This window comes from Colias croceus, chromosome 16, assembly GCF_905220415.1.
Source record: "Colias croceus chromosome 16, ilColCroc2.1".
Classification (NCBI taxonomy): domain Eukaryota; kingdom Metazoa; phylum Arthropoda; class Insecta; order Lepidoptera; family Pieridae; genus Colias; species Colias croceus.
The window spans coordinates 9,665,930-9,682,918 of record NC_059552.1 but is presented as its reverse complement, the minus strand read 5'-3'; the positions used below and the strand labels follow the sequence as shown (position 1 = coordinate 9,682,918).

Genomic DNA, 16,989 nt, shown 5'->3' with positions numbered 1-16,989 from the left:
ACAATAGCAATGTTTTTATAACCTTTAGGGTCGATTTTTCAATGCTTGGATAAAACTTATCCGTCCAATAAAGTATTACACGATAATATTAAAATGTCACGTAAACTGTCAAATACGGGCAATTAGAATACGTTTTTAAAATGGTAGTTTTATACATTATTCGACGAATAAGTTTTATCCAAGCATTGAAAAATCGGCCCTTACTTTAATTAATTGTAACAAACACGATTCTTATAATAATATACAGTTTGCGTGTCAAGTAAGACCCAGAACGCGTCATAAAAATAATTACAAGTATGTATTTTATGTGTTTATTCATAAGCTGTTTTTACTTCAATAACTCAAGCTCTACATTGGTTCAATCCCAATTCCTTTTAATCATTTTAATTTTCACTTCACAAACCTATAGTGTTTATTTTATATTTTAAATATACAAAAAACAAACATTTCAAATTTTAATAAATTTAATGTCAATTTAAGTACAGACATCATACCTAAGCATCATACATTTAACCCTATGGGACTATAAATAAAGACACGACAGAAAAAATAAATAAAATGATCAGTTACAAATTTGAAATTTACTAATTGCCACTCAGTGTAAGGGTTGTTCTTTTTGGTTCAATTTTATTATCCATAAGTTTCAAGAATCGTATTCGGTATAAAGTTTATTAAGTTTGTTTTTTAATGTTTACTTTTAAACATTATTAAATATACTACATAATAACAATAAACACACTAAACTGAAAAATCTTCACGAATTATTCATAATTCTTTTTATTTATTCTTAATCATGCAATCCTCTTACGTAAATCGCTAATATAACATGTACACAAACATACACATTTTGTAAAATAATTTATCTCTAAACTACGTCGTTCACTATCTATGTGCTATAGCTAGGTTACTGTTTCCACTGCAAACAAACTTGTTAAGGAGTGTATCATTTTTCTTGGACTCTGCACTGTAACAATGTGCATGAATCTTGAAGTATTTTTACTTTTCAGCATAATATAAACGATGTGACATGCATTTCATATGACGTAATGTTATGAAAAATACTTTAACTCTTTATAGTTATGTATGTATTTAACTTTTTGTATTAGACAGATATAAATAATATTGTTATGTTTTAATAATCACTTGGCTTTTTGATACATTGGTGTAGTAAAACGAAAGGATTTTCGGTTCTATACCTAGGAGCCAAAGAAAAAATTGATTTTTGTACTAACACCAGTAGCGGGCTACCAACTTAAGAAGATTCATCCATAACAAGAATTATGACTCATTATTTTAACTTAAGTATCAATCCATACTGTTTCTATAATAATGTGTATAAAACATGCCTTCATGAATAATTAAATTAGTAAGTTATAATCTAATACTTGCCCGTTCTTGTAGAACACGTGGCCTTTGTGTTGCTACGGCGCTACGGCACTACGGTGCTACGGACTACGATTTATGAGACTTTTGTGTTAAATAATTAAACACTTTTAAACAATTGATACTTTCTCTACTGTAATATTTTTTTTACGTTTTCACATCAAAACTATTGAACCGATTTGGATGAAATTCCATGGTAAATGGAACTATGCAGGCAAAACCTCGGTACCTAAGCTCGGTACAGTTTATTGGTTTGACATGAATAATTTATAAATTGAAATATATTTACTGCAATACTTTCTCGTTCGAGGAAATCCAAGTATAAATCAAAGTACTTGTTAAGGAACTATTTAATTATTTTATAGATTTATACATATATTTAAATTTGAAGCACCAAGAAACGAAAACATTCAAATTTATATTTCATCGCGAAATAGCTGACACAATAATATATCATTCCGTATATAATCCATCACATCGTCAAATTATCTTGAAATCTTTAAAGTGTATTTTGAATAAAGTGGTAACCGACATTCATAAATTATTCTTACACTAGCTTTCCGCTCTCGGTTTCATCCGCGTCGTCAAAGGAAATTCCCAAGAGAGTAAGATGTTTTACCGTGGTAAAAAGTAGCTTGTAGCAAGAGAGGGAAGTTAATTTAGTTACAGAAATAGAAAAGTCGATTGCACTAAAACAAACTTATATATTAAGTATTTACTTACTTAATAAAAAGTATTACGTAAATTGGGATAGATATATGGGGCGCAGATAAATCCCTACTATTATTATAATGTGAAAGTAACTCTGTCTGTCTGTACTACTGTCTGTCTGAACTATGTAGTCCCTGAGAAAGAACATAGGCTACATTTTATTGCGAAATATGTACCACGGGCGAAGCCGGGGCGGACCGCTAGTATATAATAAACTACACTAAAAAACTATGTTTTATGTTTACTAGAAGAGCTGCGGGTTTTTTGTTTCCTCTAAAATAACATTTACAGTTTAAAGCATACTATTGCTAATTTGTCTACAGTTCAAACTTTACACTTATCATTCACTTATCCCTCCATTAAAAAAGTAAACCATACTTTTAAAAAGTGTTTATTTAAAAACAAAGCCATCTGATGCAGCTAGGTCATGATCTCAACGTCTCTAGAGACACCGCAGAGCTTCCGCAGTCATTACGCTAAAACATATGGAACGCATTCGTGTTTACCAAAAAGGTTTCTGTTACGTGTGTTTATGGAATCATTCATCGTTATATAACTGACAGGGCAAAGTTATAGGTTGACTGAAAGAAATGGTTAATAGCTAGAAGGCTGCTTATCGTAAAAAATCTGTAGAACGTAGTTTATTTTTTATTTTATGTAACTTAACTCGATTTACAACGAAGACTACTATTTTTTGCTACACAAAAAGCTCTTGGGGAAAGTTTTATTTGGCAACAAGCTTTCCACCCGCAGTGTCGCCCGCTTTGTCTTAAACTTAACAAATTATATACCTTAATTACCTTCCTCAAGAAATACTCTATTAAAAAAAAAACTGCATCAAAATCCGTCGTGTTAGTTAGATCGAAGCATACATACATACGTGGGAAGCGACTGCTTTACACCATGTAGTGATAATTAATAATGTTACAATAAAAAGTCAGTTGTAACCTGTGAAAAGATCCAATCGATTTTAAAACAAGGGTATGGTAACTATAGTATAAAATGCATACTTACCTACTTATTATTTCTTCCATGTAACTTTTAAGCTGTGGTGTAACCTAGCAACCAAAAACAACCCTTGGCAACTGACAATTTCTTATTTACATTTGCAAAACATAACAGTGAAAATGTCTGGAATTAACCGTCCGATGAGCCAGATGCGGAAATTTGAAACGGTATTTGATATTTTATTTTACTTTTATTCATAAATTTCTCGCGCACCCCACTTCACCCGAGTGGAACCGGGATAAATGCAAACAACTATAACAGGCAATATTATTTTGTCTTATTTAGTTAATTAACTATACTTATAACAAAACAAAGTTGCTTATAAATAATTGCTCTTAGTGAACCAGGAACAACTCTTTAATAAAAAAAACTTCAAAGAAATTTACGAATTATTACTCATTCAGAAAATATACATTTTTTCGTTCTCTTAGATCAGTTAGTTATTCATAAATTCATAGCATAATAAATAATGTATCCATACATTATCATACAGAAGGAAGCGATATTCCGCGCGCGCAAGAGGATCCTGCGCTACCTCATTCTGGGCTTCCTAAAACAAGAGGGTCTGATGCGTTCCGCGGAGACCCTGGTCTCCGAAGCCGCCCTCACCAATGAGTATGAGCTCTGCGATAATATCGACTTGGATATTATTTTACAGGTATAACGTTTGTTTGTATTAATTTACAAGCGCTTTTCCCAGCTTCGCGTGGGTTAATCTGAAAAAAAAAGTAGAAGAATGATTATAACTACAGGTCGAGTGTTGAACTCAATAGTAACAAAATAATTAAACAAACACACAAAAGTTTATTTGAAATTAATTATATATAGTTAAGCACTTTTACAATTATAAGTACCTGAAAGCTCTAGTAACTGTTCATGAGCTCATAATTGGAAAAGTATCTCGCATCTTACCTATATGACAACTATGATAGATAGTTTATACGGTTTATATACAAACATAAAAATATTTATTTGTATGTGAAATATGAAAATATTTTACAGTCAACTTATTTTTTAAATTTTAGCTCGCATACTCTGTACAATTATTCAATTGATTCAAAGAAACATTTTTTTTTATGTTTTACAAAAGGAAAATCGATAAATGAAACAATTAATGTGAAAGCATCGCATCTGTCCAAACTCTAACACGCGTCGCAGCTTTTTCACAAACAGAAGAGTTTCGTCAAAAACTTTTCAATCAACTATTACGAACTGTGAATTAACGCTTTCGTTTCCACTTTCTATTTAAAGATAAAAATTAATTGTTCCTGCATGTGCTGACAGCTTTGTGTGCTCGTTTTAAAAAAGGACGTTTATTAATGGTTTGCGAGACAAAGGGAAATACTTTGCTGTGTTTTAGACGAGCGCTATTATGTCGTCATTGAAAGGCTGTGATTTACCGACTGTGATAAGGGATGGGTTTTATTAATTTTTAAACTACGTATTTTTTTTAATAATTTCAATTTATTAAATTGCCGTTTACCTAAGCCTCAAAGGGTTCTATATTTTTAATGGTACGTTTTCTCGCGTATACTTTTATACAGTACGTACCTACTATTTTACTTTATTTGATTTAAAATAAAAACAGTGCGTTTAATTATAGTGTATTTCTCAAAATATCAGAATCGTCACTCAAAAAAAATATAAATGCAGTATAAAAATATATAAATTTGTCTAAATGACGTTGGTAAATGAATGCACTATTATAAAGTTCTCTTTAGCCATTAATTGGCTTAATATTTATCACCGATGACCTATTTTGCAGGAATCACTGAGAGCAATAAAGTACGGGAGCCAATGGGTCGTAGTTTCCAAGCCATAAATTTCAACTTGGAGGTTAAAAATTTAATGAATTATAAACCTTATGAAATAGAACATTAGGACCCTTTTGTTTCAAGTGATTATTTATATCGGAATGTTATAAATATTGTTGTGTGATTTAACAATGTATCTTTATGTAATCAGATATTTATGTGACAAAGTTTGTGTTAATTTTACACGGAAATACCTAATTTCGTAATTCTAAAGTACAAGGTAATTTCTAATCGAGTTAAATATTTATGGCATTTGTTTTGCATAACATAGGTACCTCATACCTGACTACTATAATTTGACAATAGTTGGACATTGAGTTAATATATTGTATAATAGTACATAATACATATATTAACTCAATATAGTTGGATGTGAATTTTTTAAGGTGTACGATTTTTAGAATAATTATCTGAGCAGTAGGTAGTTTTCTAATTCATCTATCCAATTAGAAACACACGCCTTTTTTGTATCTATTTTCTTGGGCCTCTTAGATTGAAATTGGAAAACCTGGATTATAATTTAAAACCAATGACACGTATTCCAAGTCTGCGAAGTCTTTTTAACCGACTTCAAAAAAAAGGAGGAGGTTATCAATTCGGCCGGTATATTTTTTTTTTTTTTTTTTTTTTTTTATGTATGTACACCGATTACTCCGAGGTTTCTGAACCGATTTACGTGATTCTTTTTTTGTTCGATGCAGGATGGTGTCGAATTGGTCCCATAAAAATTTTATTCGGCTAGGCCCAGTAGTTTTTATTTTATGAGCATTTTTGTCTGTACTCGATGACTTAATTGGAATGTAGCAAGTAACTTTGATTCACTTCCCGGTAACCGATTGAGCTGAAATTTTGTATAAGTGTGTAAATTGGATAGCGATGAAACATTATCATGACATAGAGCTGATTTGATGATGGAATCGGAAGGTGGCCATAGGAACTCAGTAATATATTGACTCAACTTTATCGAGTTTGGGCTCGTTTGATTCGTGTTGAAAATTACACTAAAAAGTATTAAATAAAATTAACTGCGTTAAAAACAACCGACTTCAAAAACGGAAAAGTAAAAAATAAAAAAGATTTGATATTATTAATTGCTACATATTATTTAGATGTGCTATTTATTAAATAGGTTTGAAGTCGGTGCCAAACACTAAGCACTTAGTATTAAGCCCGTGCACCGACATCAAACCTATTTAATAAATAGCACATCTAAATAATATGTAGCAATTAATAATATCAAATCTTTTTTATTTTTTACTTTTCCGTTTTTGAAGTCGGTTGTTTTTAACGCAGTTAATTTTATTACTAAACATCTTTACCTTATAAATCTGTTTTAAATTAATTTCTGTATCAACGTACACGTCTACCGATATTATGTTTACCTCGGTTCAATTTAGCGAAATTGAAAACATGTGCAATATTTCACGTATTTTTTAACGGCAGCGAACCGTGCCAATCCAGATGTCTCCAAAATGTCTGCTGCTTCTGGGTCAAATTAGGGCAAGATGCAACGAACGATTTGAGATTTCAACATTTTAAAAAGCTTTAAAAATTAATATGAAAAATTCACAGATTGTATTGTATACATCATAAAATTCGAGAAAAATTAAATCCTGAAACTTTAAACGTACCTATCTTAATTTTCGGACTTTCAATGTACCTATCTAGAAATCAATTCCAAATAGGTAACTAATGGAATCAAATAAACTTATAAAAAGTTAAAAACAACAAAAATGAACATTGAAACAAAATTTTTGTGTTTCTGTATAGTCTAAATATAATCTGGATTATCATAAAAAAAATTATTCCGGTTAAACCTGGGTCGCTACTCGCTAGTGTACCTAATATAAAAACTCTCGCCTTCTCGCCCGCAAGGTCAAATGGTAAATATTAAATGAAATATCCTACCGACCGACACAGAGGTCCGCATTTTGAATCTCTAAGAATAGTTCCAGTCAATTTAAGGGATTGATTCATAAATATTGTTTTTTCTATGAATATACCTGCAAAAAATTAAGCAAATAACGTTGTTATAACACTGTTTCTCAGTTTCATAGTTCAAAACTTGCTTTGAAGAATATCAAGAAGATGAAACAGCTTATAATAGAAAGTGGCCTGACTGTTAAATTCTCTACATAGAGAAGAAAATTGAGAAGAATTTACTTAAAAGCAAAACACAATATTCAATACACAATTATTTTAAGGATTAAGTTAATAATATTATGGCATTAACTACGCAGTCTTAGTTCATTTCGTTTAAATTCTAATGTTTATTTTCCTTCAATAACGTATTCTACAGAAAAGTCTCTTTCCTTTGTAAAATTCCATTGAATAATTAACGCTACGAAACTCCCAGTATGTGAAACACCTTAGAAACGTTGTAGTTGCAAGTCTGGCTCGGTCAAGGTCACCGAGCCCGCAACATCTCATATTTTCTTCATGGTTTGGATGCCTTTACATTCGCAAAATGGCCGCCGCATGCCAACATGCATTAATGTAAAGCCTTGTGTCGATTATTTGACAAGGGTATTAGAAAAAGCATTAAATGTTTATTTAGGTTGATCGAAATTCACTCATAAGTGCTTGATGGATGTGCTTTTCATTTTTTGCAAAATCAAAGCAATCCATTTCACTAAAGGCTTTTCTCGCACATTATTGGTGGTCGTGGTCACATATGGACGAAAAGCACCATAATAATTAATAAATTGACAAATTACCAATAATATCATGAACTTGTCACTAGGTATATTTACAACATGTCTGTCTTTGTTTTTTGCAACGTACCTAAACTCCACAACAGTCGATTTTTTGCAGTTTTTGTAAATTTTGTTTGTCAATACGGATATTTACCTGTGTCTTTACTAAGTTTCTTTGAAATCTATCCAGCCGATGTTCCTGAATATTATACGTATCTCGTTGAATATCATCGCGTAGTTTCAAACTTCTGTTTCGAATTCAATTTTGGTAGAATTATCATCGAATCGAACGCGAAACACGTCCGCGTCGCTTGTAACTTTGCTTTCTGAAATAATTCGACGAGAGAATTCGCAAAACAGAAAATTATGATCATATAATTTTCTATTTTACAAATCATTTAATTTTTTGAAAAGTACCAAGTTGTTTACGTCCGGGTCGTTCGCAAAGCAAATTTTAATTCGCCATTACCTTTGCGTTTTTATTTATTCCATTCGTACAACATTAGAGATGAAAAGCTTATTTATAATTCATATTTGTTTAACGCTCAAATGTTATGATAGTTGCAGTTGGAAAGCTGCCACGCTATCGTTAACTCGACTCCCAGACGCCCGTTATTACGTAGATATTATTCAATATTTCAATAGATATGCGTATTTCTTTAAATTGGGATACGTTTGGGTAAAACTGAGAATATTTTTGCTAATGTTGTGAAAAGATAATAAATTTCGAGCACTTTAAATAACTGCATAACTTTATTAAACATGAGGGTTTTGGTTTTATATTATTTATTTATTTATGACACTTTATTGTACAGTACCAGTAATAAAAACAGAATTATAGGTAATTTAACATGGAAAACATGAATATGGTAAGTGCACAATAGGCGGCCTTATTGCTTAAAGCAATCTCTTCTAGGCAATCATAAAAATAAAGGACATGTACGATGCTGGTTAAACGCGAAGGCGCAATCATAAGGTATTAATGCGAAGACTTACTTTAAATTACCTGATCCATGCAACGCTGTTTGAAGGATTTGCCATTTTTGTAACATTTTTACTGATGCTCCGCTGCTCCTATTAGTCTTAGCGTGATTTAATAAATGTGTGATAAAACACTTATATTTTCTTATTTAAACTAGGTACATAGTTTAGTAGTTCCTGAGATAAGCGCGTTCAACAAAACAACAAATAAAATGAGGGATTTTTTATATTAGGTTTTAGCTGCTTTCAATAATAGCATAAGGAATATAAACGAGTTAACGATCACAGATTTGCTTACGTATTGGGAAATGGAACTCTTGCCAAATGTTTTTAAAATGGCAGTTTTTAAGACCACAGTAAGCCGAGCTTTTAGTGCTGCAATGCTCTTAATGTATTTATGCACGGTATTCTAATAATATTATAAAAATTTTCGCTACAGTGACAAAAAATAATAAAGATATTTTTTTACTACAGACTAGCTATCATGTCCATGTGATACGATGTCTCCCGGCTAATTTTCCATATTTTTTCACTGACGTTCCTCCTATTGGTTGTTGTCTGATGTTCTAGTACGGTGCATTTAGATAAAACGAGCGAATGCTGTTTACCACATTATGTCTATATTCTTTTAGTGTTAACAGGCGTAGAGCATTCTTTCGTTGTTATTGGTGTGTTCGAAGAGATTCTATGCAGTGTTCTAATACTGAACAGCACTGAATACGAGTTATCGTTTACACTAAAAAATCTCGAAAGAATGCTCTAGCTCTATGTTCGTTTGGTCTAAATGCACCGTAATACAGCTTTTAGTATCTGTTAATACATAGACTATAAAAGGATATTAATTAATCGGTTACCAGGATTACTGCAGCTACTACCTCATGCGATTCAACAAGCAGCCCCAATTCTGCCGCAAGGTGGACGAGGGGCCGGTGAAGCGGCCGCAGACGCGCAGGGCGAAGCCACAACACGCGGTATCGAAGCCCGAGGTCGTGGAACCTGAGTGTGATGACTTGCCGGCCAGTTTCACTGTCACTCAGCTGTTACAGGTTGGTTATATTTTATGTTTAACTGAAATGCAACATAAGATTCACACTATAATAATTTAAAATCATAGTGTATTTAAAATGCTATCTTTTGGGCATCAACGTTGATACATTATCATTGGTTTCAACCGTTACGCTATGTACAATGTACATAGTTGTTCAATTAAAACACATGATATGTATCGTGTAGCAGTACAGAATACGTTTACTATAGTCTCTAGTAGTTAAAGCAAACAAGCGCCGAGGGCAACATTATTGTACGCTATAAAAGTAGAGATGTTCCCTACAAGTAAAACTATTTTTGCTTTCAGAATTCAGAAAACATTGAAAGCAAAATACCAGCCATAGAAAGAAAGCCCCTCAATGGTTTCCTGGCTACTTTATCGAGTGATAAGAAGCAGTTGGTGGAGATATTGTACCAGGACATCATACGGCCGTCAGACGTGTGCTGGGATGATGTCAAGGGACTGACGAACGCGAAGAGTATACTTATGGAGTCTGTGGTGTACCCGGTTAGGTTTGTATATTTTAGATATTTGTCTAAAAATTTTTGAAAAAATATGTAAGTACTAAGTTTTTTCTAAACTTATACTTACTTAAACATAATATTTAATAATTATAATTATTCATTACTGGTAATTTTAGTGAATGTTAATATAATTCAAATTTTTAATCAGCAGCCTATTAATTGCTAATGCCCATGTGTGAAGGAAAAGATGGAATATTGTTTGTTGGTTATAACAAAAGGATGGAAAAGGTGAAATATATGTGAAATGTACCCATACATACCCCACATACCATATTCCAACTTTTCCGTCCTCTATCTCCTAACACACCACACATAAAATCGCATGTAAAAAGTATCCTATCCTCAAAGGTACCCGCACATGTTTACCGGCTTACTCGAGCCGTGGCGTGGGGTACTTCTACATGGTCCTCCAGGCACAGGAAAAACGATGCTCGCCAGAGCTGTAGCTGCTGAAAGTGGGTGTACATTCTTCAATGTCACCTGCAGTACTGTTGTAAATAAGTGGAGGGGGGAGTCAGAGAAGATTGTAAAGGTAAGGAAACTGGGAATAGGATCGATTGAGCGCCATTTTGTGACGTCATAGCTGTTAATTTGAATTTTTAATTTAAGTCGAGTGGTGAAGTTTATATTTGAAGACAGACAAAATAGAATAAACGGTTATTTTCAATAAGACATCATCTTAACTGCTATGATGTTAGAACAACAGGGTGCTGAATAGATTCTATTCCTTGTTAGATCGCATTATAACATGCTATTTCAGACGGATTTAGCGAATTTGATTCAATTGAAAATGAATTTTTAAATATAAATACATTAATTTCAAATCGTTCAATTACCTCTGTCAATTTTTGATAGACTAGCTGATCATAAGTAGAGCAAACGTTAGATGAAATTTCTATTGGAATGAGATAGATATTGACGCGACTTGATAAGATATCAAATAAGTTTCAAGATTCAAAGCTGAATTCATCACATTTTAATCAGAAATCTAGAATTGAATGAACATTTTCCTTTGCCAAAGTCTAAAATATTGAAATCGGAATTAATTATTGTTTATATCAATAATTAAGATTAATCCATACTAATATTATAATTGCGAAAGTAACTCTGACTGTCTGTCTGTTACTCAATCACGCCTAATCTACTGAACCAATTTGCATGAAATTTGGTATGGAGATATTTTGATACCCGAGAAAGGACATAGGCTACCTTTTATTGCGAAGTATGTACCACGGTCGAAGCCGGGGCGGACCACTAGTAATATATAAATTTTGAACAGTTGGTGACGTAATTCAATTCCTATAATATCTATTTTTTTTTGTATTAGAGTCTTATTTAAACAGGCAATGTATTTCAGTATGAACCATGTAGTTCATAGTACGTCATAACGTATGCCCTGCATTTTATCCGTGGCTTTATGAGTATGAAACCTTTGTCAACGTGTACCGCAATAACTTACAAGCGAATAAGCCTAAATTATAATGTCAGCCAGATATATTATTTCTTCACAATTGCCTCGTTTAGATTTTATGTGGATGCTCGTACATGGCTAATAGCCATAGCGATACATACCTACTATACACGTCTAATGCCTATCCTGGAAAAAAGAATATTATACTTAGGTATAGTTTACGTCGTTAATATTTAGTAATGTGCTATCTAAGATAAATATCACGTATGCCAACAATCACAATTATTACCTACAATACCCAATTAGGCAGATAAATTATTAATTATTGAATAAAAATCCCGATTAATTCTCAGGTCCTCTTCGACTTGGCCTCTTACTACTCCCCGTCCATCATCTTCATAGACGAAGTGGAAACATTAGCCTCAGAGAGATCTTCTGCGGGGGAACATGAGGCTTCGAGAAGGTTGAAGTCACAGCTTCTAACTGAGTTGGATGGGATTAACGTGAGGGACGGGATTGTGTTCCTATTGGCTAATTCTAATATGCCGTGGTATGTTAGTTTTTAGATCCACTTAGATATAGGTCCTTCGTCAGTTTTAAAAAGGTACACGAACAGATTATGAAAGATTTGCTCTATAAAATATTATTTCAGAAAGCTGATAAATGATTATCATCAGTGCAGTATAAAGTGCTAATAAATCTCTTTCTTATTTTTGTCTTTTATTTTTAGTATTTACATACCTAATGTAGTTTATAAATACCTACCGATGTATATTTGAATAATTATTTTAAAAAGTCCACAATTTTTTTCCAAATTGTCATTAGTCATTTCATGAATTGTATTTTTGTTGTGTTTGTTTACTACAATTTCCCAGAGTAACATCTTCTAGTTATCTATCTAGTTAATCTAATTCTTTCAGGGAGATAGACTCAGCCATGCTCCGTCGTCTCGAAAAACGCATCCACATACCACTACCAGACACTAAAACACGATCAGAACTATTCGCAGCTCACTTCACGCGTAACATCGAGTTGGAACAATCAGTTGATTGTAACAAATTAGCCGCCATGACGGACGGGTACTCGGGGAGTGACGTGAAGTTGGTGTGCAAGGAGGCGCTCATGGCGGGTGTGAGGAAGATGCTCAGTGGCGGGAGTAGGTTTTGGCTTTTATTTCGAAACAGCTTTCAACCCGCAGCTTCGCCCGCTTTGTCTAAAACCTATTAAATTATATTAACCTTCTTCTTGAATCACTCTATCTATAAAAAAAACTGCATCAAAATCCATTGTATTTTTGTATTTTTTAAGATTTATGCTTAAATACAGACAGACGCGAGAAGCGACTTTGCTTATACTGGTAGTTTTCCAATTACAGCACTAAAGCGCATGCGGCATAATACTTAACGTTGAATGTTTCAACTACAGCAACGCTTCGTACAATCGAGCACTCTAAGTAATGCGCATGATGCGTGCAATCGATGCCAACTCAGTGACAGAATTTTAATTTTTCCCCTTTAAATTCGGCATTGTGCGCCACCGAGTCGCAATATGCTCTGTAATTGGAAAACTACCACTATGTAGTGAAGTAGCACAACCTCCCTAATTTAAGTAGGTATATTGAGTTTTTCAATAAACGCGGAATGCGAAAAGATAGCGTAATCTGTGATGGCATTTGTTTCTTATGTTATTTTTTTTAATCGTTTAATTTTTATTATTATATGCATTTAACTGGGCATGGTAAATTGGCCTATTAAATATTTTAATTTCTAAGAATATATTGTTTTCAGGTGCAAGAACAAGCAGAAAGGATAAGCTGCGTTTATCCGACATTTTATCAGCTATAGAGAGGACCAAACCGGTGTCGAAGAATTTAGACCAGAGGCACGCCGAATGGCAGAAGAGTATGGGTTCCGCATGAATTATAATTTATAATGTATTTTACTATGAAATAAATGTTTTCTTGATTTTACGTTGTATTTTATTTAAAAACAATTTTAAAATTGAATGTTGTTCATTATGTATTTCACGATAATAAGCGCCACTGTACCGGAATTTCTTTGATGATTAAAAATAGCTTGATTCAAAATCCATTTAAAACAGTTCTCTTGCGTATGTAAAATTCTAGTAGAAAGAAAGAAACGTTAAAGTAAAATGTACTTTATTAGTGGGAATTAATTATTAAATCCGGATTTACCAAGCACTAACTTGAACTTTAGTGGCCTTATACCTATTATGGACGTTTTTTCTCAATAATGATATGTGAGCTGAATTATAATTCACTATTTTTTTTTATATAAGTTTATTTAATTATTTTATTAGTATAATATAGGTAATAATAATTTTATTAGTAATTATTTAATTGCAGTTTCTATAACTCTTATAGATTTACTTATACATATATATATATTTTATTACTGCGTTTGAAGGGTTTGAATAGAGGCTATAAAATGAAACATCATCAATATTTTTTTATTTTATTTGGATCTAAACATCTCAAATTTACAAAATATAGATTTAAAATACATGTTTTTGCTATTTACAGTTCGGCCATGTACAACGGCCTTATTCTTTGATTAGTCTTATTTTCGTGGGATTCAAATCCTTAAGTAGGCTTATCATAGCTAGATTTATAGCCGATCCACACAAGAACTGACAAAATACTTAGGCGAACGGAAAAATAAAATTTTTAAGAAGAAAACGAGGTTATTAAAATTTCGATATAGAACATAATAAAATACAATAATAAGAGTTATAGGTATCATATTTATGAGAAAAGCTTGATAATTTATAAGAAAAGTTACGAACCTTAATAACTTGGTTTTGAATAAATAAATTTAAATAATTATATGTATTGCACTCTAAAAAATATACACTGAGAATTCGAAAAATTATGCTTTGTGACTAACAGCTGTGCCTCAGTTTCATCCGCTAGCAAAAGCCAGATTTATATAGCTTTAATAATATGTACTAAAGTTTTATTATAATATTAAAGAATAAGAAGAAATCATATTATATATTATTCTCGTACACAAGCTAGCTACATCACTGCCAAATTAATATAAAAATTCAAAATCCGTGTGGTTTTTGCGTAAAAGAATAACAAACATACATTCATACGTTCTTACAATTTTGTAACCCATTGAGCCCCAAGCGGCCCGATCGATCCCAGATACAATAGACTTTCTATTGTGTCCGAGGTTCCGGGGCCTGAGTTAGTAATCTTACGATTATCTTTCTTTAAATAATGAATTGCAGTAACTTTTATTAAATAAAATCACCTCATTGGCAAATATGCGTGCGGATACATAATATTTAAGCGATTTTACATAAATATAAGCACAAAGACGAAATCGTGTGGACCGGCCTTTACAATTGGCTAATTTAACAATGTTAGGTATAAGTATCCATTAGTTATTTGATCTCAATCATTGGGATCATATATCCTTCACTGTGCTAGCACGATTTTACTATTTTTATATTTTCCCGATATTTTATTTGTAACTAGCGGTCCGCCCCGGCTTCGCCCGTTGTACATTTTTACGTTTTCTCTCCATAAGAACCATCCTCGTACTTCAAGAAATGTAATAAAAAAAGAATTAACGAAATCGGTTCAGTTGTTCTCGAGTTATGCGCTTACCAACACATTTTGCGATTCATTTTTATATATAAGATTTATTATTGCACCAATAGCAGATATACTCTTAAAAAAACAAACAACTCAAAATAAATGAAAATTTTACAAGGCTATGAATGTTCAAACAACAGCTATGATACGCCTCCTTACATTAGGAATTAGATATAAGTAGATATTTGAAATTTAACATTTATTATCATAACAACCAATAATTGAAAGTGACTAGAGAAATAAACGTTTAACATTCATTGAGATAATATTAATATGGAGACGATACCGCCTACATCACTTACGTTCCACTCAACATACGTCATGTGGCGTAACTGCACTCAGTCGCTTGCTCGCTCATTGGCGCGAACGTCACGCTCATTTTTTATTTGTTTTAAAGTGAAACGCATCAAATATGCCTACGTGTGTGTTACGATATTGCACAAATAATACAAAGAATACGGAAAAGTGCAAAGAAATAACTTTTCATCAGTAAGTAACTAGATAATAATTTTTAAAACTTAGTTAGAGCAAAATTTTTGGCGGGCGACATTTTGTCATAGATTAAAAATTTAAGATATGACATTGGGCATGAAATAGGTGTTGTTAGTAATATTTGCTGGCGTATATTTTTATAGTATAAAATAATAATTTTACATATTTAGAAAAGCATAGACTGGTTGTTAATTGAAAAAAGGTGAAATTATGAAATATGAAAATCAATTACTCAATCACCAATTTTTTTTTTGTTAATTGATTTTAATCAAGTTTTTAATTGATATTGTATAAGCTACTGACTTGAACGTATAATTGAATTATTATTTATTTATCTGCACTAATATTATAAAGAGGAAAACTTTGTTTGTTTGTTTGATTGTAATTAATAGGCTCATAAACTACTGGACCGATTTTGATGAAAGGAGAATGCCCATTTTTGGTACTGGTTTTCCTCATGCATCAAGACAACAATACTATTAAAAAAAATCTCGGCAATTTAGAGGCCTTCTTACCATCGGAAAATATATTTTGAACAGGGAATGTTTTGTAAAATCTAATAAGACATGTAATTGTTTAGATCCGTTATTATAGATTTAGTGTCCATTACCGGTTACCACGGTAACCAAGCGGTAACTTATTACATTTACTATGGTAAATAGCTAAATGTATTAATATCGATTATTGTTTTCATTGAATTACAAAAAAATCAATTAACATAAAATCACTCTGTAAGGTATTGTTTATACACTGTAGGTTGTTTTAACATAGATAGTGAAGTAAAATAATATAAATATATATAAAAAAATATTATTATGACATAGCTTGGTAGTAGTGATGCAACGAATACTAATTTTACGAATACGAATACGAATACGAATATCTCGCCTTGGTAATAAAAGACTTATTTACTTCATGAATGTTTAGTCATCTTATAATTAAAATTTACAATAGGAATAATTTTTATTTAAAAAACATAAAATTCGTAGATTTTCTGGTTTTAGGCGGTTTTCAGTCTGGATGTTTCCAGCCGTTGAAAAAAAGTCTTTCCGAAGCGCCTGTACAAGACTGACTGTTGGTTTTTGAATTTTCGTATATTCGCCGAATACGAATATTCGGTAAATGTCTACTATTCGGCGAATACGAATATTCGTATTCGTATTCGTTGCATCACTACTTGGTAGGTAACCAGTTATTTCTTATTTGTTTCTTTCTTCGAATATGTAGTGAAAAAATTATTCAAATAACAACAACAACAACATGTAAACCGAAGAAAAACTCAATTGGCATTTTTTA

At 32.1% G+C, this 16,989-nt stretch overlaps 1 protein-coding gene across 1 annotated transcript; it reads left to right on the top strand.

Annotated features, from left to right (window-relative positions):
- The first annotated feature begins 3,207 nt into the window (after positions 1–3,207).
- Positions 3,208–13,543, top strand: LOC123698492 (katanin p60 ATPase-containing subunit A-like 2). The gene is made up of 8 exons (XM_045645136.1): positions 3,208–3,269; positions 3,596–3,760; positions 9,451–9,639; positions 9,948–10,153; positions 10,514–10,697; positions 11,930–12,126; positions 12,497–12,732; positions 13,364–13,543. Exons 1-8 carry the CDS (start codon positions 3,222–3,224, stop codon positions 13,492–13,494), a joined length of 1,356 nt encoding a protein of 451 aa, XP_045501092.1. The 5' UTR covers positions 3,208–3,221; the 3' UTR covers positions 13,495–13,543.
- Positions 13,544–16,989: the final 3,446 nt, after the last annotated feature.